At 38.8% G+C, this 22,487-nt stretch overlaps 1 protein-coding gene across 6 annotated transcripts in view; it reads right to left on the bottom strand.

The window, feature by feature from the left end:
* Window positions 1-22,487, bottom strand: part of mast4 (microtubule associated serine/threonine kinase family member 4) — a 110,206-nt gene that overhangs the window by 24,375 nt on the left and 63,344 nt on the right. For 2 of the 6 annotated variants that reach the window (XM_006796878.2, XM_087843886.1), the window contains 5 exons: window positions 5,389-5,477; window positions 2,735-2,804; window positions 2,521-2,541; window positions 1,357-1,435; window positions 85-239 (listed from right to left, as the gene is read on the bottom strand). In XM_006796878.2, the coding sequence (XP_006796941.2) occupies window positions 85-239; window positions 1,357-1,435; window positions 2,521-2,541; window positions 2,735-2,804; window positions 5,389-5,477 (414 nt within the window). Of the gene's footprint in view, window positions 1-84; window positions 240-1,356; window positions 1,436-2,520; window positions 2,542-2,734; window positions 2,805-5,388; window positions 5,478-11,794; window positions 13,275-16,447; window positions 16,529-18,891; window positions 19,074-22,487 lie in introns of those variants that run through there. The other 4 variants (XM_087843885.1, XM_035910311.2, XM_087843884.1 and 1 more) reach the window with 4 other exon arrangements.

Here is a 22,487-nt window from a genome sequence, read left to right as displayed (position 1 = left end):
AAAACCTCTGAATAAAATCGCTGGTTTAGTCCCACCAATGCCACGTACATCTGAGAGAAAATATTCGCAGAAGTACATTAATACCTGAGACTGCGTGACCGGGGTCGCATTGCCGTCGCTCTGCGGCATTCATCCCCCGAGATACTCTCAGTGCAGAAGTGTTTGGAGAGGAAGTGCAGTTCATCAGGCGTAGGTTGGAAGGGCAGCTGATGCAGCTTCTCCTGTGATGAACAGGATGACTGGAAATGAAACAAATATACATTCAACATGAAAAGAAAAAGAAAAATAAATTTTCCTTAGTGGGGAAAAAAATTGTTGTAGTGGCCTGTCTTTGTGGTTTCTTTTAAATGTTTTCCCCTGTAGATCTTCTGTCTGTGTGTTATATATGCGACTGCTGTTGGGAGACTGTTAGCTTAACCACTATAAGAAGTGAAAAAATGTTAAAATGGGTTAAGACTGTGCATAACCAACAAATATGAGTGTATGAGACCGAAGTAACTGTTGCCAAGAAAGTAAGTAAGCATGTAACTATCCTCAACAATCATGTGCACCATGGTCAACAACGCTGCTCTAAGAAATCCCATAATGAAAAAGTAAACCTTTAAAACACTGAGCCATATAATGCGCAAATTATTCAGCACTAATGGCAATAATAAAATAACACGTGGATTATAATATATTAAGGAAATCTGAGCCCAACCCTTGGCGCATACCAAAAGCCTGTTTCTAATACAGGCTGACACACGCTGTATCTGCTGAAACTATGTGTTTGCCTTCCAAAGAGCATCTGAATAGCAGGAAAAGCACTAGGTGACCAAACGCCACACAAAACAAAAACATAGCATTAGTGCGGGTCATTTTCAGTCCCCCGGCACATTGTAATTCCTGTAAATGAGTGTTATTGTATACACAGTATTGTACAGTAGTCAAAGCTCGGCTTCCTGTACAGGATAAAGCTGACATATGGGAACAGTTTAACATTTATACTCTTATAAATGTAAGAAAAACTAGACATAAAGGCTCTCCAAATGCAGTTCAGACATGTTGTCACTGAGTCATATGTAAAAACTTGAGTAAAGACTAAGAGAAAAAAATTCTGAAACTGTTTTACTTTGTTCTTTCTTGTGATTTACCTTCATCACCATAATGTTTTATCATTAGGAATTGCAGGGGATTGCCTCGTGCCTGTTTTACACAGGCAGCAATGATGACATGGCTTTATCACCGTTTTAAACATTTGAATCTTTTCAAATCTATTTAAACCGGGTCTGGCTCTAGGTTCAATTCTATGTCACACATATCTGTGATTCTGTTTATGAAATATTTACACTGACATCATGAGTGGGCGATGCTTACAGAGACAGTGGAGCTCGGTGTGTTGGTTCCATATCCAGAGGAGGGAAGGGAGGCCAGTGACCAGCGACGACCATCAGTCCTGCAACACAACACCAATGACAAACAGATGCACGCCATCAATGACAAATAAATACATCAGCAAGTATGACGAATTTCTCTTGGGACAAAGACAAGTTCTTTTTCCAAACATGCTCATCTCCCCGAAGACACAAATTCTGGGTTTAAACATTTAAGATAACGTCTACATCTCCAATGAGATGTTTGGAGATAAATGTTGAGCTTTCTCTTGTTAAAAAATAATCCTGTTAGTTACTTGACACTGTACAAAAAAGCAGAAAATACAGAAACAGAGTTTGTGAATGTAGAACTAAAACTATTGGTTAAAATGAAGTACAACAAAGGCTCAGAGTTAAAGGGGACATATTATACTCATTTCAGCTCTGCTTTGTTAGTGTGGCACTCCAATAGAGTGGAGCGCCACCTCTGCATGATTTACAGTTTTAAGTAAATTATACTGCTCATAAACATCTTGGCCTGCAGCCCCTTTGTTGACCAATTTGAAAGTCCACTTTCTTGTCACTGGCCAACACTTGGTGCTTGTGAGCAGCACTTCATCCTCTTGACAGCAAACATTAATTAAAAAACTGATCCACATGAATTAGAACCATGTGTCATCTTCTCTCTCTTCTCCCAACAACCATTTAAGACCAAGTAGATCGGCCTGATACCCGAGCCAGCTGAGATGGAAAACGCCTACTAAAAAATACCAAAGGTTACACAGCAAGTAAAAAGTTACTCCACTGTTGCCAAATGACTGTAGCGTCATCCTTGCAACACTGGCTATTTGTAAAAATATGGAAAAATAAAGACAACTCAAAAGAATGTTTTGGGAGAGAAAACACAGCTGGTTGCAAAGTAGGAAAAAACAACTAGCATTCGATCTGACTTTTTGGCTCTCTGGGATTCTGTTTGCATTTATTTACTTGGCCAAATTTTAGCCTTATTTAATATGTATATCTGGCACTTAGACTTAAAGTAAAAACGTAATGTGTCCCCTTTACTGTGAGGCACACTAATGAAGGACATGTGAATGATAAAGTGTACTTCAGACAGATGTGGGGTAATAAATATTTCACAGAAAATCGAAGCCTAACACGAGTTTACCTGTCTGCTCTGTGGCAATGACTGTGGATAGAGAAATACAGAATTATATGATATCGTGTTGACAAATGGTATAAAATAAATGTTCCTGATGCTGAATTTGTAAGTATAAACAGACCTGAGCAGCTGAATATTTACACATGTGCTGGCTTAGAAAAGACTTCTTTAATGACTCAATGACTTCACATCTGTTTTTAAAGAATTTGCATCTGGTTACCTTCGTGCAAACGAGAAATGAGCAGAGGCACTAGGAGAGAAGTTTCTAGGACTGTCTTGTGGGCTTGTTCCTACGAGGAGGAAAAAGAGAAAAGAGGACACAGTGCTTTTAAAAAGGGAAATGAAATGCGAGCCAAAAAACATGAACAAGACAATACGGATGTCTGAAACAGAATTCCTTAAAAGATAAAAATGAATCGCAATACACAAAACTGTACGGAAAATTAAGTCATCAGCATCGTTGCATCAGGTCTTGTTTGGAGTTTGGATGTTCTCCCTGTGTGTCTCTGGATTCCTTTTGGATACTCAAGCTTCCTCCCAGAGTCCAAAGACATACATATTGGGTTAACTGGTAATTCTAAATTTGTCATGTGTGTCGATGTGAAACCATCTGTCTCTCGGTGTAAGCCCCATTATGAACCAGTAACCTGGCTAGGATATACGTTGCCACTTACCCTATGACAGCTGGGAGTTTAATAAGAGTTCAATAAGTGGTTCAAAAATTAGGTGGATGACAGAAAGTTCAGTGAAAATAGATTAAGGCGCAAACAACCATTGCTTTCCTGATATCTATCAATGTTTAGATAATTTTATTGATTTTTCCAACACTCAAAATTCTGAGGACAGATGTTATAGCCACAAAAAAGTACATTTTCATATTGAAGAAGCTGGACTGCTGATTCTTGAAGTTGATATTTTCTCCTGTTGATATGCTGAACCAGTTTCCAAACTAAATATTTCATCTCTAAATCAACATAAACAAATCTGTCAAATGTTGGAGAGTTCTCAAAAGAAACCAAGACCGAGATGACTCCACACCACGTTGGTAGAAAAGCGATTATATGACTTAATCTCTTTTCTACCATTTAAAACATGCCTGCTCTGTCAAGCTCGAGGCTGTAAAAGCAGTATTTGTGGCAATACTGGATAAAATAGGGCTACAGAGTTCATCACATTTGTCACATATTTTATTTTATTTTTTTTAACAAAAGATATAATATCTATAATATCTATACATGTTTACACTGAGCTGAAAACATTGCATCATCTATTAATAATGCATTGTTCTCTGAGCTTAATGAATTAAAACGAATTCAGTGAGTGAGTCGCACAAAATGCTTTCGACAAAGTGAAATGAGTGAATTTAGAATTCCAACACTGTTATTTACTTTTAGAAAACATCTGAAAAAACAATATTATTCAATGTATGCAACTGTATATATGGGCTAAATGTGTTCTCTTTTGTTTCCCCTCTCAGATTCTATAGCAGTCATTCACTCCCTTATTAAATGTAACTTAGTTAATATTGCCTTTAGAAGAGAGCTTTGTATAAGACTCCTCATATGCACAAGTTCTTTTTCCTTTTTAAACTGGGTCTATAAATGTCTGCCTGCTTTAGAAAAAAAGACAAACTAATTTATAAATTATACGCATGACTTACTTGTTTTTATCATCTATATAATGTTAAAGAAAGGAGTTGTGTTTCTACACACATAATGTAGAAACAAAGCCATGGTGTCGTATTAATCAGACATAATAACATTCTTCACATAGACAGGGACTAACTAGCTAATTAAACGCAATGCGACCACCTCATGTGCTGACACACATGGGCCTTTTCCCTATCGAGGAACAACGATGGAGCCACTGAATAATAGAAAGCCATGAATGTTACATATTTAAGTGCTTTAATCACAGCTCCTTAAAGTACAGTTTAAAGTGGCTTTTATTTATCAATATTCTGCAAAAGGAACAAAATATGTTCCAAAATATGAGTTTTTCTTTTATGAACAAATTCATGATCATGAACAGAAACTTGTTCTCCTACACTTCACTAAATAGAAAAATATTACATTTCTGTAGAAACCCAACTTATTATTTAACATAACCAGGATATATGTCAATGCACTTAGCTATCTGACAGCACTGAAAAAGTGTTTTTCTTACCTTTTGAACTAATGCTACGTCTGAGCCACAGTGTTAAGTAATCCCAAAGCTGGATACTTTCATTAGCAGGAACACAGGTGCTTTCTGGGTCTGAATCCATCTTTAGAGCCTGGGCTTTCTCGTAAGCTTGAAATACAGACCAAACACCGAGACTCTGTTTTTCCTGACCAATGGCAGGAAATAAAACGCCCTATGGTAAATGAGGGCTGCCCCCCCTGCCCAATCCTGTGCATTTCCTCTCTGCAGGCCACCACTTCCTCACACAAAATAATCACTGCATTTAATTTGCCGCTGCGCTGTTAAACTGTTACCTCAACATGACAGGACAGACCTGACACAGACAATAAAGTGCACAACATAAAAATCTGTATTTTTCAGTGTTTTATTTTATTTTTTAAAGTAAAGTTTTTCATCTCGGTTTAGAGTCAGTTAGCAGTACCCAGTGCTGATTAACCAGATTTTTCTGTATGAGGGTACCAGAAAGTGCATCCTGTGGATACAGATTATCTGTTGGTGCACAGACTGTACTGTGAACTTTCCTGTGTTGTTCTTCAACCTTTTTTTGTGCGTTACACAATAGACTGCATTCCTGTTGGAGAACATATTGTATTAATGGCTCCTCTTCTATGCACCCAGTGCATATGTTTCCAACAATGGGGCCGTTCCACAGCATTCATACATTAGGAGATGTGCCGGACATGCATTTACCTGTGAGAGATGAGAGAGGGGAATGGGGTCGTGGTAAACCTGAAGACTGGCCACTTCCTATCAGGCTTTTTCTGTTGCTCGTTCTGCAGCTGTGAAACCACAGAGCCATATTAGTCAGGAAAAATCATGGCTGTAAAACTGACAAGACACATGAAGCAGAAAATAGAGGTATAACATAAAAAAGGGTTATGGGTTATTTAAAAGATAACAGTGCATGCTTCAGAGCCTTAGGCAGGTAGTTTTGAAATGTAATCAACAAAATCCTGACCTCACCAGTGACACGAGCATCTCGCTTTTGTTTGTTAGCTCAACTGATACATGGACTTCAGCATGAATATTGTGCTAAGATTGTTCAATCAATATGAGATGCACTATTTACCTGATACTACGCAAAGAGCCTTTCATCACATCATCTTGGACACTGACATGAGAAGCAAGCTTTGTGAAACAGAACATGAACTCTTTATTTAATAAGAGGTCAGTGTGTTGACTCAGATTTTGAACTTCCAGTTTGATTTGCCAACAAGGGGCTGAAAGTGAGTAAATACCTAAGATAACTACTTATAATTAACTCTAATCGTTTGGAATTTAGCCAAGGAGAGCTGAGAGACACAGAGATGATGTAGGCTGCATGTTAGCGGTATTATACTGATTCTGAAACAAACTTACTGCAGACATACACACTTGCAGAATCCAGCAAGTGAATAATTAAACACTGAATTGTAAAATTTACCTGTTACTAAATATTTTGAAATGCTTGAATATAAGCAAGAATCCAATAGCAATTAGAATCAATTCTTTGCCAGCTACGAAGGCAAACCCCACAGCATGAAGCTTTGAAATTTTGATTTGTTAAGTATAAATATGAAGAGCAACCAAGAATAGTTAGCTAAGACAGGTCAGCAACAAAGAACAAAAATTCTTTCTTGCAACGTTGAACATATGTGATACTATCAGTTTTGTTCTGGAAAACATTCCTCTTCTTGAGGAAATTGTTCCAGGTCTGAAAGGGATATGTAGATGGTATACAAACCCTAAATGTCACCAATATTTTTGAAAAAAATATTCTTAAAACTGGCTTGAAAGTGTACCTGCAGACACCAAAGGTCTGACTTTACTATCAATCTACACATCCATTCCACTTATTAAAAAATAAATGTATTTGCAATGTATTTCTGCCATAAAGATCAATTACAAAGCCAAAGCTTGCCCTCAACATAATATACTCCACAGGGAGGCTACAGTCCTCCAGCCAACAGCCATTAAAATAAGAGACACCATTAACAACAAAATCATCTTTCAGTCAACAAAAAGCAGGTTCTTTGCACAGCCTTCATAATATTTCCATATTTGTTGGTCAATTTAATACAGGACTATGACTCATGAGGAGCCACTGTGACCAATACCATGTGACTCATAAAGGAAGGGCAGCTTTTAACCTTGAGGGAAAACATGAAATATTTCAGTATAAAAGTACCTTCACTGTTCAATGAAGTTCGTGCTGGGTTTATAATTTCAAATTAGAGGCTGTCAGTGGAAACACATAATGCCTGAAGAACATGAATTCACTTCAAGGTCAGACACTCAATGACACCCTGTTACATAACCTCCTCAGAGATGTGAACCATTTCCAACTGAATTTTCAAATGTTATTTCATATTTTCCTACAAACACATTTCTCCTCCATTTTTTTCTTTACTGAAGGAGAGAAAATGTTTTGAGGGAGAAATAAGACAACTGGCATGGAAATGTTGTGAAGTACTTTACTGCAGTAATAGAGGAAACAGCCATACATGTTGGAGCTACAGAGAAAAGTCAGTGTCATCCTGTGTGTTGCAGTGAATGCACAGATTGATCAAATTGCAATGGCGTGGTGCAGCGTGAGCAGGCGTCCCTCATGATTACGTTAACACCGCTGCAGACCCACTCAAAGAGGTGCCACTGCAGAGCTCTCAATGTCACACCGGCAACAGCAAAGAGAAACAAGAAACTTTTATCACAGCTGATGTGCTGCAATAAGCTCTCAATGCTCTGTCCTCTCAAAAGACACGATTTCAGAAACACTGCTAAAGATGATAGAAACGGCCATATTTATACCTTGTAACAAAATGTAATGTGGCTTAGAAATGCTGTCCAGCAGCAACATAGTCCTGTACTGGAAGGTGTTTTTTTTTTTAAGTGTGAGTGATTTTTGCAGCCCAAAAAGTGACAATTACAAAACCCCACTACGACTTGAGAGCAAAGCTGTAAATGTTAAATTATAGTACTGGGAGCTAGATTTACCAACACTAAACTGTCATTTAGTCTTCACTATCAGGCTCTCACAGCTGCTTGGTTACAACTACACCAATACAGTTACCATGACTGTAAAGTTCCTACAAAAATCTGCATAAATGACTAATGTATCAAAGCACTGTAGATTTATAAAAACCAATCCACATGGTTATGGGAATGCTTCTGTATTCAACATTTAACAGCCACTGAAGATGCACACAGAATACAGGTGATTAACTGCAGTCCAAATGTTGGTTACTGCTATCTAAACAATGCTGTCACTCAAACAAACACTGGAAACTACGCCACACATCCACAGAAAGTGTAATCTAACTGTACAACTACAATAAACAACAAATCACCACTAAATTCATTCCAGCATTTATAGTCCCATTAATCTTTTTGTGCTCACTTTGCAGATGCCTCCTGGGGTTGCTACAATATCTTCCACTAATTTTACTTTTCTTTAAAGAGGCTCAGTGCTAAATGAAGTAGTGGGACTTGATGGGACATGATTTTCCAAGATGAACTTTGGGCAGACTTAAGCAACTGAAAGAAAAAGTACTGAAAGAACGCACAGGAGCCTTCCTTTAAAGAAATAAACATTTAAAGCACTCAAACTGATATACTTAAAAATAACTAATTTATGTGTCTTCTGCAATGCTCAGGTCCTGCTCGGTGGTTACCAAACAACATCTGAATATATCAGGCACAAGTTTATGGGCACAAATTATATGCCATGTTAAAATAATATGTTGCTTTTATCAAGGTGAATAAAAGGTACAAAGGTCATTGTGGGTAGGTGGCTGGTAAGAAACACGGTGACATCATAGTATCAGTTGTAGATAAGAACCTTCAGTTGTACCTGTGGGTGTATCACAGTAAGATTGGTGCACAAAAGGTCACTCTTTTTAAAGCCATCTGTTATAGTCACAATCTAAGTTAATAATATTCATTTATTTCAATTTAAAAGCGTACCAGTTTTGGCTACAATATTTCTATTTTAATAATGCTGTTGTAGCCACATCAACCAACATTTTGCTACATTGTAGCACTGACTTCATTGCCAATTGAATTAACCAGACCTGGCAAGATATTGTTATTACAATGTTAACATATTTTCTCTCTTTTCAAGTGGGAAAAAAAAAACAGTCAGCTACATAGTTACATTAATATGCTTGCTCACTCACATGCTTGGATACAATTTTACATTTTATTGACACCACAAGTACACCACAGAAACACCACAGGTAGCTGTTTTTACCCGAATATAACAGCCATCATAGTTTCAATGTCTATTCATATGTTGTGCTGGTAGGGAATGATCTGTCATAAAAGTGGTTTCTGTTTTGGTTTGTTTTTTTCCTGTTTTTTTCCTTCCTCCAGCTAACTGGCTCCCATCCTGTTGTTTACAATACTTTCAGCACTGTTAGCACATTTAGCAGAGTAGCATCAAAGCTGAGATCACAGATGCAGGGGCATGCAGCAACCTCACAGGAAGTTGTTTAAAATAGCGCTGAAAATGTTCTTTTTTTCCCCCCTTTTGGATATCCAATGAAGCACCAATGTATACACAATTTATTTCAACTTCAATATTATGTGCCTCGTAAAAAAACACAGATGTTCCAAATGTAATAATTTTCTATCACAGCGGAAAACACGTTCAATTAAAGCAACCCCTCTATGAAACCGGGGAAATTCTTTTAAACCCATATGGAGGAGAACATGAACCAAAGTCAGAGCCGATGTATTGACAATTTTGAATGCCCTTTGGCCAACTTTCTTCTTCACCTTTTAAAGCCCAGGAAACACCTGCTCTGACAAAAAAGGAAACAAAGCAGTGTAGCATCATAAGCTGCTTGTAGCTTCTTGTAGTTATGCTGCTATCCCACTGGCACTCAAAAATCCAAGTTTATCTCCCTACATCAGAAGGGAAATCCGATTTTGACTGAAAACCCAGTCATCCTTGTTTACTCTGGTTTCTAGAGTGAATCATGACTGTGGACATGTTCCATTAATCATTTATCATGATGGGGACTGAGTGAATAATATCTGGTACACAGGTTCTCGTAGAGGATCAAATTTACTGACATCTATTTATACTCTCTACGAGCATTCAGCCAAGTGAATGCCACACTGTCGCCCAATCAAGCTTCTTGTTGTTTCACCTTCACATTGCCCACCCCAGTGTTTGTACCTTCATGACTCCTATTACAGAGCTGACTGCCACTCATTGAGAGATTTAAACAACTGCTCCTGGATTACTTCACAAAAAGACTTCCACAATTTGTGACAGTATGCAGTTCATCTTCATCACATTTGATGTTAAGCTGAGCTTTGGTAGAGGCCCCTCGTGGCCACAGCGAGGGGGGGAAATCATGTTGGTATAGTGAAGCTTTAAAGGGGGGGATAAAGAAGGCCTGGGCAAAGATGATAGTGAGAAAGTAGGCCAGTATTTATGCTGTACTGCAGATGTGTGAGATTCCTGGAATGGATCCATAACTATTTGAAAAGTCTCAGTATTATGCAAACTTGTCCGGATCAGCAAACCATTGTTGGATTACGCACAAGCACTACTACAAATTTCTATTTTAAACCACTAAAATACTTTCTAAGGGTGCTCATAAAATGAATTCACAGCAGAGCTCATTTTATTTTTATCTTACTTTTAAGACTCATTTTACAGTAACCTACATTACTCAAACACACAGTAGTTTCAATCTGTCAGAAGCAATTTCTTAGAATTCAGCTTGGTTACTTATTTGGGACACAGGAAGAGGCAAAAATAGATAAAGCCCTTTGATTTCCTTCGATTCCAGATAAATCTGAAATGTCTGATCCTGACCCATGTCAACAAAAATCCATGTTTAATCTTTTAACTTCCGCAAGTTTTGCTTCCCTGTCACAGCTGTCAGGTGAGCTGACAAAGCGCAATGACACACAAATTGCAACTCTGTGCTGACAAACCCAAATTCAAAGTCAGACATACGACACACACCATTCTATTAATAGTATTTAAATACTTGCTGCTTGGGTAAAAAGCCTAGCTGCTCATTTTTGAAGGCAGCTGTTTCCTTTAAACTACTCCCAGTTGTATCTGCACCTTTTTTAAAATATATATTTTCACATTTGGTTTATGATATAATTTACTTTGTACCTAATGTCAATTTGGCATAAATTAAATATTACAGAAAACAGCTTACTTTATCCTCCTTCCCTTTTTTCCTCATTACCGATTCTATAAGTAATGAAAAAAATATATAAATGGAAATCCATTCCAGCTCATCTCAGGTCAAAGATTTACTGTAAAGATCTTAATATCTACATTACATTAATTATTTAATAATATTTGTGAATAAATGGGTAACTTGTCACGAACAGTGGGGGGAAAAAAGACAAACACAGTTATGAATAATGCAAGATGTCCAGAAAAACTGCCAGTCTCTCATGTTAAGCTATTCTGCACTGCAAAATAGGTCAGGACATGGATTAAAAATAAATTTCAGTATATGAGCTTCACCAGTACTGTAGCCATGTCATACTGTATATGAGGGAAAAAGGGATCAAGTGGCTTAGCAATAAACCAGTGTCTACACACACCAAATCCCATAAACCAGCAACACATTTTTAATTCAGTCAGTCTTTAACATGTCAACTAATAAATGACATCAAAGCATGTCTTCTGGAGCTGGACTTTATAAAATTTGTCAGAATAAAATACATTTTATTGGCAATGGACACATACTGAAACAAGATCAACAGCAAACAATTAAACAACCATCCCCATTGTCACATTCTCACTGTAAATTAATATGAATGATCCATGTGGGAAACCTGAGACTACCTCAACAACACATTCAACTGCACAAAGCAAATAACGCACAACAGGCAAGACGGGAACACCCAGCTTCTTATTCACGTTGGCCTCATACACCTACTACTGTAAACACGGTCCCTGCTGCCACTCAAAGCTCCAGAAACTGTGCATGTAAATCCATTTGGTAGAAAATAAAACTTTTTGCTCCGTAAAGACACATATCTGAGCCTGACTACATTATTTGAAGGACCCTAACTAAAAAGCAACACAGTACAAAAAAAGTAGCAAGTTTCTTCAATCTGTTTTAGATGTTACCTTTGGGACCGACGCAGGCGAGCTCCACTGAAGAAATGTGGCATGTTAAAGTTGGACAGAACTGTCCACAAACTAGAATCCGACATTGTGTCCAAATCATGCCAAAGAGGGAGATGTAAAGGAGGCTTCTGAAGACTTGATGAGCAGAACCGATGGCTATCAAAGTTCAAGAGGTGGTGACCTCTGGAGCAGTCTTGACAAATACTCTCCTTAGGTCCAAACTTCCTCTGCACAGGCACATCTGCAGGCAGCTGCGGCATAAACACACTAGCAGGGAGGACACGTTGTCCTCCTCTGTCCTCAAACAAAAAGTAATCCAGGGAGGATCCTGAACGGCACACAGTGTGTGATCCAGGTCAGGTGCTGACAGCCTCGACTGTTGCAGGTATATGACATCTAATACCAGCTGACTTTGTGTTTTCCCTTCTCACTGCGATTGCGTTCCGTATCCCAAACACTCACCGTGCTCCCTGCGCTCAACATGCTTCATATCATGTAACAGGCATCTACCACTTCACATCCTGTGAAGGGGGGTTGTGAGACAGAGGGGTAATGCATCATCAGCAGATGCTGCTGGGCATTTGCTACGTTCACAAACTGGCACCCCTCCAAAAGTCTGGTGGGTCAGTATTAAGCAGGACCTATTTGAAATTGAAACGCTGTGCTTCTCAATGGATTCTTCTCCTATTGCATGAATTCTTCACTCCATAGACAGTCTTACCTCATTCATTTATTGGAGCTTCACCTTAACTACATCACCTTTGATCTATGACTCATTTTTTTTACTCTGTAAAAAGATAAGTAGCTAAACACAATGCATACTGGGAAATCATCAAACTTTACAACGTTCAAAAAAATATGAATAAAAAACAATGGCAAGCTTTATAAGTCTGATGTTTCAGGCGAGCAAAAAAAATAAAATCTCAGAGCTAAACTTGGGAATTCACATGCAAACAATTCGCTCCGTCAGTTCAGTGATGAATGTAACTTCTGAGTGCTGCACGTATGTGTGAGAGTTCAGGTCAGCTGATCACCGCAGCCTGTAACGTGCAAAGCATGCAGGCAAATTCTCTGAAGTAGCTGTCAGGTCTCCAAACAAAACAATATCTCAAACAGGAGGAACCATTAAAAGCTTCTCCCAAAGTAGTTTTATTCAGTGATAATTCTACACAGGGAAGAGCAGAGTTCAGCCCTGAAAACACACTTTACAGCTCCAGAGCAACGATAAGAGTCCCACAATCACATGCACAGTTTACAGTCAGTATACTGAAGATGGCACTTTCACAATCCAACATAAAAACATCCGTCCTTTCTCATCTAAGCTTCAAGTTGTAAAAAAGATAGAAACAGCTGTGAACCTCATGTGAGCACATGCACACAAAGACTAATGTACCTTAGAAGATTGATTAAGAGTAACTTGCCTTTTAATAAAGAGGACATGTCTGTTTTTGCTGATACAACAGAGATGACACTTGAATAAATGTCTCAAAAATATTGCACGTTTAATAAGAGCGCAAGTTATTTGGTTAACTATTTATATATTTATTTATATATTTGTTTAGTTATTTATTTATTTCAGTTATGTAAAGCATTATTACACATAGATTTCTAACTATAAAAATCTTGCTACAGCCAGTGAGATTAAGATAGTATATCATTCTTCAACCAGGACAACAAAGCAGTTCAAAGACAGGCTGCAATCCTCACTGAGGAAGTTTCAGGTCAGACCTGAAGACCATCAGGAAGCAATGAGCAATGAGTCTAATAACTTGCCAAGTATGCTTTCTGGAAGGGATTCAAAAGCTAAGGAAGAGAGATGGAATGCAAAACCAACAAAGACTGGCACCTAACCACTGCTACTTTACATGCACAATCTTTGCCGACTGTGTCGTCACTAGAAGTTATTTTTATCCATGTAAAACCTGAGTTTGTGTGTGTATTCTGTCAGAGTGGCTCAGTCCTTCTCCCTACAGGCCAGCGTGACAGCCTTCACTCTAATTATGGCCCTGCTCCGTTTCTGTGTTCCACATTAGAAATGGCAGTTCAGATGGTTCAAAGTCAAACTTGCATAGAGCAGCATGAATAGGGAGGTCACTGCTTGTGCTGACATCACAAGTAGAAAAATCAGGGTTGCTGTGCCTCTTTTTCTAGTGGCTCTTAAAAGAAAGAATCAAAACTATTAAAGGGAACCTATTGTATTCATTTCTAGGTCCATATATTTATAATTACTATTTCACTCTTTCTAGAATAGCACTGAATTACTCAGTTTAAAACTGATATGGAAACTATCTTTGTTTATGTTAAAGCGGGTCCTTGGGTAAGCCCGTCAGTTCATCCAATGGCTAAAATTAGTCATTTTAAAATTCTTTTGATTGGCTGCCCCTTGTAAAAGCAACATCTGAACAGCAGGTAAGAGAAGCGCTCACTGTAAGATCACTGTATTTGGCATGTCACCATCTCTGAGAACATGAAAAGCCAAGACTAAGAATAAGTCAGCCTGAAACCGAGGATTTAGAGGAGTCAGAAAACTTTGACTCATGTGAATTGCCTGTATGTTGAATTCTATTAATCTAATGGTGACCCTATTAGCACTGATGGCGGTAAATTACTCCATAGGGTAACTTTAAACCAAAAAAAAAAAACTTTTTCAGAAAATGTTATTAAGTGCAGGTTCCAGTGGGTTAACAGTTCAACCAGCAATATCTCTGATTTTACTTTATTAGACCATATAGTCTAAATCTTCATATCTCTTAAAGAGCAAATACTCTGCAGTTTTCAGACCATGGAGTCAATATCTTTTAAGGCCGGATTCACCATCTTTAGCACTGTGTGAAAAGCCCCAGTGCCCTCAAGGATTTGAGGCCAGTGTTGACGCAGCAGTGTTGCTGACTCAGAGATCTGGCAAACAACTCTATGTTGTCAGGCAAAGAAGTTGAACATGGCTCAACTAATACTGGGACTAATATTCAAAGACAGATTTTGCAACTCTTGCCAGATAATATCGCATTTAGACACGGCTGTGCAGCCTTTAAATTTATACATCTCTTATTAAATGTCAGCAAATGAAAGGTTTAATTTCTCAAAAGCACCTAAAATCACATTTTAATCATCACTAAGGCAGGTCACCACTGTCCATCTAAATATGAAATTGCAAAAAACATTAAACAAAACATTTTCTTTCTTTCCCCCTTCTCACCATCTCTTCTCCCCTCTATTTTTCTTTCTCTCCCTCTCTTTCTTTCATTCTTTCTTTCTCCCTGTCCTATCCCTCAGTCCCGTCTGTAACAACCAAAAATAAAATAAATGTCAATCAAATGGACCAATATGGCAAGGCCATGATGATCCACTTGGTAAAGTAAATCCACTAGGCATCTTCCTTCAATTCTGATGGCTAAAGATCCAAATGGGACAAGCCAAAAAAAAAAAAAAAAAAAGATTAAACAAACAAACCAACCAACAAAAGAAGAGGTTGATATATATATTGAAATACATCATGATCATGATAGGATCACCACAAGTTTTCCGATTTGGCTTCTTAACTGTGACCATGTCCACTGGCACATGGATAAAATCTGAAAATGTCAATAAATATATATAAAAATAAAACCTTTCTACATTCTTGTATGGAGCTGACTCACTTAAATGCCTGCTCCACTTGACTCTCTATGAAAGCTGAGCAGGAACAAGAGGAGACCAGAGGTGAAATGGGTGGGTGTTTTCATGCTATTCATTGATACAGAAAATTCTCAGAATTGAGCGTTTTGAATGAGCTGCAGAAAAATCCATTCCAAGTTTCATTCCACCCATTTTTCTTGGCACATGTGCTTTAGATTCAGGCTGAATAAACCGTGACCCTCTTCATATCAGTAAAACATATATGTTTAATGAACTGACTCTGTACTCTAACTGTACACTCAAAGTCAGCCTGTGGTGAAAGAATATGCTGCAGAATGTTTGTCTAAACTTAATATAGGAGGCAAAAAACCTGCTTTCGCTAAAACCAATGGCACTAAATTTCACAGACCGTAGAGAGGGCACAAAGATCTCATCTAGTGCTTTCATGCCATGTGTGCAGACTGCCTGATCAGCTCACCAGTAATTATACAAACATTACCTCACCAGCAAGATGGCTTCAACCTGAGTCTGTCATTTCAAAGTGAAGCACACATAGTTGGCCCATGAACAATCGCAGTTTTAAAGCATCTGGCTAGGTATAATGTGAAGAACGGAGAGAGGACAGAGTGACACGCATCATTTAAAATCTAATTATAAACTATTTGAGATCTAACCAATAAGCCCTGATGTTGAACCATTACCAGCTTTTACTGTTTTGAATACTCTTCAATCCTAAATGAAACAAGCCTGGGATTCACACAGATTGAGACCATAATTAACTTTGATGTATTGCAAATGCCACAAATCCTACTTAGCACATGAAAGAGAAGCCTAAACCTCAGAACAGAGAGGGACAAGATGGGGGAAGGGGTGACATTATCAACATTATATAAGTATCACGTCCTCCCCTTTCAATGTCATTTCAATGGCAGATGATTTTGTTGTCGCGCTTGAGCCATATGACAGGTGAAGACAAGGTAACATGCACCAACAGGCCCTTCAAAACAAAACATCCATGGTTGAAGAACTCTTGCTTACCTCCAGAAATGAAAAGCGTGCAGTGGGCTGCACGGACTGCAAGGGCTAGTGGGAGTAGGGCTCAAGCTTCTGGGAGTGAGGCTGCAAGTTAAATGGACTCTAGTGAATAGTTGTCTTTTATCACTCTCTCTCACACTCACACACACAAAGACAAAACTCCCACAACTCAGACACATGCCCAGATGAAAACAGCAGCATCATGAAGAGTAAATGATCCCTGTCAAATGAACTTAAGTTGTGTTTGAACAGCAGGTCTCCGAGGCATTTGTCTAGTTCGCCAGTTTTTGTTTAACATTGGGGATGTCTGACCTTGTAGACTATTCAGACTAAAACAAAACATGTCAATCATGTGCGTTCGGTAAAATCCTCATAAAAGCAGTTATAGATTAACCAGTCTTAACTGATTTTAGAGACGGTGAATCTCCTGTTGGTCAGCCCATACAGAATGACTTTCGCTTTCTCTACTGTAGTCTATGTGGCCTCATGTATCGAGTCATTTTTCAACATAACTGTCTGCTCTGCAGAATATTTGGTCCTGTAAAGGTGAGAATGTTTTACGACAGACTCTTGTGATGACTGGTACAACCAGAACTATCCATGTGGTTTTTACAGTGACATTTCCCTATTAAGCTTAAAACCACCAATCATTTCATCACAACCATTAAGACTTCATTCATATTGGCCAAGAACCACGACATGTGAACTGTAGATACTTTGAATCAGTAACACATGTATTAATTATCCAAGTTAGTTAGCTCCCAGATATGTGCCTTTTGCACAATATAGTCTGAATTTATTATTTATTTGTATATTTTTCAAAACAATAGAATTGTCCAAAACAATAATAACCATTTACAACTGGACAATCCCCTTGCTCTTATTTTGGCAGTTCATCGCTGTTGCATCTGATATCTTCATGTTCCTGTTGTTCCTGCATTATCATAATAATCTTGGTATCGGGATCAAAACTGCAACTGACCAATCATGTTGGAATAGGAAAAAAGTCTACATTACTTAATTTGGCTTGCTAGTGATTGTTTTTTTGTGTGTGTTTTTTTATAAATAGCACTAGCAAAAAATCTTGGCTTATGCTAACGGAATACTGAGACAATGTCATTGGTCAGCTGTAATATTGATCATAGACCACCATTATTACGATGTTACAGAACACCACCAGCACAGGGATATCATCGTGCACTAACCACCCAGCTGCAGCAAAATTAAGGACCTGAGTCTGTCATCCCACAGTCTCGATGTACTCAAACTGTACTGGATTGCAGCTTGCAACAGCAGACCTTGTTTTGGTCTGAAGACCTGCTGCAGGGTCTAACAAGCACCTGCACCAAGCAGAGAATTGGACCTGCTACACCAAAAGAGCAGAACAGCGACTATTTTTATCAGCTGCAGTCCAAAGCAGTGGAGTTGTAATCCATCCATTGAATGAGGAACTTACTTAATACTCAGTATCTGCCTCTCTAGTGTTTGTGACAAATTATATCAGGTATTATTTATTTTTTTAAAGCACTTCCTTTCATGCACTCCTGTCTACCTTCCATCCCTACAGTTTAAATCTTTGGGAAACACTGGAGAGGAAATTCCGTTTAACACTTTTGTTGGGATTCGCTGCCAATGTGAAAAATTATATCATTGGTATATCACCAACCTTATTCAGAACCACAATTTGGTGTGCCCCGACATCACAAGAGTATCACAGCAAATATAATCAGTGGGCGATGTTTGCTTGGAGATTTTTAAAATATGACATAATATATTATACAATCATTATCTGCTAAATTCCATTCCAAACATTTTAGAAAAGTCTAGTTTGATGGATGACTAACACTGTAAAAATGTATGCTGAAATGCAGATTTTAAATCCTCAAATGGAGGGAACCATAACAAATGCCTTGTTGACCTAAATAAAAAGTGTATGAAATCAAACCAATGACAAGAGCTGTGATAAAAGCGGAAACTGACATTTAAACCACACAGCCTTCAACACTTCACTGCTTTTCACCTTAGGAAGCACATCTAACAAACATCGTCTCAACACTCTTGATAGGTGTTGCTCTGTGTATGCTTTCTACGTGTGCACTGTTTGCTTGTGTCACACCAGCAAATAAAACATATTGTGCAGTTGCGGCACTCCTTTTTCGTGGCACGTTACAGTATCTGTCTGTCCATCACATGCCCGTGCATGATAACATAAATCTGTGAACACGAACATAAACACAGACACGCGAGCACATGTAAGCTGCTGTTACCTAGCTGTTAAAGATCGGGCTTTAGACTTCCTGCTGCAGATGCTGCTGCTGCTAATGCTAACACAGCAAACAGCATAAAGCAACAGTAAAAGACAGCAACAAATAAGACACAGAGATGGATCAAGCTACATACTTCAGAGGAGCCATCTCCTGGGTAGGATAACGGAGGAAAATACTCACTCTAGCGTCAGCCCTGGAATTCTCAGCCTCTCCCGCTGGGCTTTCATGGCTGAACTGTGCTCGTTTGCTCTATTGTGGTCATGATATGCATTCACACTGCCTGTCTGCTACCCCCCCCTGCACTGACAAAGAGCCAAACCCAGCCACCACAGGACGATGAGACGGATTGGTTTTCTCTCCCCCGTATAAAAAAGGGAGGGGGGTTAAAAAAAAAAAAAAAAAGGGAAAAAGGGGGTGGGGGTGGGGGGGGGGCTACGGCTCTTGTTTTGGTCTTTCCACGTTCCACCTTGAAGCTGTCAAATGAGATCCTCAGTTGCCTGCGGAGGGCATGGAGGCAGGACAATACCCCTTCTCCCCTCCCCTAATACACGCCCCCTGCTCCTTCAAACACATGCACATTTGTGCCCCCCCGCCACCACCACAACCCCTTCACAAGCTGGTGACTGGCTACGGAGCAGAAATTAAACGCAAGTCTTGGACGTGCAGTCACCTTGACAGACGCTAATGTGAGGCTGCTCCGTGCGATGTCAACACAAGCACAGGGATGATGTCATCTTCAGAAGAAAAACAAAATGCATCGCTAACTGCCAGTCTGCCTCCGTCAATGTACAGGAAGCAGGACTGTAAATCAAACTCGCAGAAATAACTGCAAAGATGTTTTTTGGTTTTGTTTTTAAAGGGTGACATGCAGCGAAACTGAGAAATGATTTAAGTGCTTGTGCTTAAGCTAGGGAGCCATAAACTGAAACTCAAAGAAATACAGTAGGATGACGCACCCAGAGTGTCCTGCAGCAATTTAAAGCACCCTGAAAATTATTATTCATCATCAGCAAAATTATTCGTACTGCCAGACCATCAAGATCCCAAGAAGTTGAAATCAGTCAATGACTCACTGCCAGGAAATTATCTGTGAATGAGTTGCTGAGTTACAAAAGATTGAGGTTATTAGGAATAATTTCACATCATTCTGTAAAAAAAAAAAAAACACATTTCCAGAAAATGTGTTTGCAATGAGTCAGCTACAGGAACTGCAAAAGATAGCTGCTGTATGATGATGCTTCTGTGCAACCTGGATTTGGCTGGAGAAATATAGAGGGCAAAGGAGACCTCACTCATTCAGACAGTACACTGATGAATTCTTTATTACTACGAACATGTCTGAGGAGCAAAGAGGCACTGCAGATGACACCAAACATTGCATTAACTGCAGACATAGCAAGCAGGAAGTGCCACATAAGGAGGTGTAGAGCTGTATCTAGAGTATAAAAGGTCAAATGTACGGCTATTTAAAATGTCAAATATTTATTTATTTATTTTTTTGCAGATGTGCAGACATTGTACGCAAGGGTAACATTTTAATCCACTGCTATTGTAAAGGACAGTGTACTGTTACATGAGTTATCACATTGGCTTGGCCGGCTTTTAAACTGTAATTTCTTACAACAGCTACAAAACACTTTCAGATGTGGTTGGCAATATGTTCTACATGCTAAATCCAATAGATTTATACTACCTTAATTCAAACTAGAGGTTACAGTCCATGGTCCTCTGCTAGAAAAGGGTGGAGTGCCCACTCCAGCTCAGGGACAATTTCCTGCCCCAAGTAGAGGAGTTCAAGTATCTCGGGGTCTTGTTCATGAGTGACGGGAGAAGGGAGATCGACAGACGGATTGGTGCTGCGGCTGCAGTGATGCGGATGCTGTACCGGTCCGTTGTGGTAAAGTGTAAAAGCGAAGCTCTCGATTTACCAGTCAATCTACGCCCTACCCTCACCTATGGTCACTAGCTCTGGGCAGTGACCAAAAGAACGAGATCACGGACGGGGTGAGGAGTTCAACCATCTGGGAGGGGCTCAGAGCTGCTGCTCCTCCGCATCGAAAGGAGCCAGTTGAACTGGTTTGAGCATCTGACAAGGATGCCTCTTGGGAGAGGAACACCTCGCCCAAGAGGCATCAATGGTTCAGACCCAGCACACGCTGGAGAGATTATATCTCTCAGCTAGCCTGGGAATGCCTTGGTGTTCCCCCAGATAAGCTGGATGAGGTGGCTGGGGAGAGCAACCCAGCCCTGGATAAGCACAAGAAGAAGGATGGATGGATGGATAGAAGTTACAGTATGTTTAAACAAGCACACCAGGTACATCGGGAATGCAATTATAGAGATTAAGTAGAACCATATAGAAAGTCCAGTCTAAGCTAAGGCTAAGCTGAGATTTTACTGCATTCCTCTAGTTTCTTTTCCAGTGATAGCTGAAATATCTGGCTATTGGTAAAGGAAGGTGACTCAGTAAGTTGTTGTTTTTTTAATTAATGTAATGCATGACTGTTACTGTACCAAGGACAAGTAAAACAAACTCCCTCACAGTGTAGAGAGAAGCTTCAACTGTTCAGCTGGAAATCATTTGAAAGTTAGTTCTACCTTTATGCAAATGTAGACCTTAAAGTAGAAAATCTAACCATCTATGCATACTTTCCTCTTACCTTTCTCTCAGTATATGAATAGAAATATGTAAACCTTATTTTAAAAGACCTGAATTCAACAGCTTGCTTAAAGTTGCTCAGTGCTGGAACTTGATTCCTGGGACTGTCATCTAAATGAGGTCACATTCAAAAAAAGGTTAGGTAATGATATAAACAATAACAAAGAATTTCCTTGAGAAATTCAGTGAACAGTTTCTGTACATTTTGGAGGACAAATTATATTAAATGGTTTGGGACTACACTGATTAAACCAGTCTTTGATTTACCTTTAAAAGCTGACATGTGGAGATATTTTTCTTCTTACGTTTTTTTGAGATTAACATCTTTTTGCAATAACCTTTGGGCTAAAACCTGGTTTTTCAAATGATTTCCTATTTGCTTGTTCAGCTTCCCTTGGGCACTTATTATCCAATTATGTTCTGCCTTTACTGCAACAATGCTGAGTAAGAACTGAAGCACAGCGTCTGGGTGCTCTCATCAATTCTGCAGTGTAACCAGCAGTAAACAGTATTGTTGTGTTTCCACACTGTAAAACTGACCTTTATGGTCATTGTGTGTTAAAGAAAGTTAATAGCGTGTATAAGTAAAAGAATAACATTACTCTTGATTAAATTTGCTACCAAAATAACATTATATATTTTGTTGATACAATACAGACTGAATGATAGTAGGTTAATATAAGGCTAATGTTAGCTAACATAACTTAACCCTATTAGTAACATTAGCTTAACATTAGTTACATTAACTTAAGCGTTTATAATGTTAGCCACCGCAAAGGCTTTAGCATATGGCCTTCACAGCTGCCTCAAACAAAATGTACCATGTATGTCAGGATAACATAAGAAGAATAATGCTTGGACGCTGAACTAGAACTCAGTAACCTAGAATTTCTTAAACAGATCTTTTAGGTACTTTGTTAAACTGGAGGCATTTCCATCGTTGATCTGAAAAGCACAGTGGCACTGTTTGAATATTGACTTTTGCAAATCAGTTTTCTCTACTGAAACACAAAGTAATTCCACACCCAACGTATCCAAGTTATCACAGCAGCAAAACCTATTTGTCACAAATAGTTTTTAATGTGCTTGTATGCATCTTTCTTCTGTACGCATAGAC

Source organism: Neolamprologus brichardi, chromosome 7, assembly GCF_056152115.1.
Source record: "Neolamprologus brichardi isolate AB-2024 chromosome 7, ASM5615211v1, whole genome shotgun sequence".
Taxonomy (NCBI): domain Eukaryota; kingdom Metazoa; phylum Chordata; class Actinopteri; order Cichliformes; family Cichlidae; genus Neolamprologus; species Neolamprologus brichardi.
This window is presented reverse-complemented; position numbering and strand designations above follow the sequence as displayed.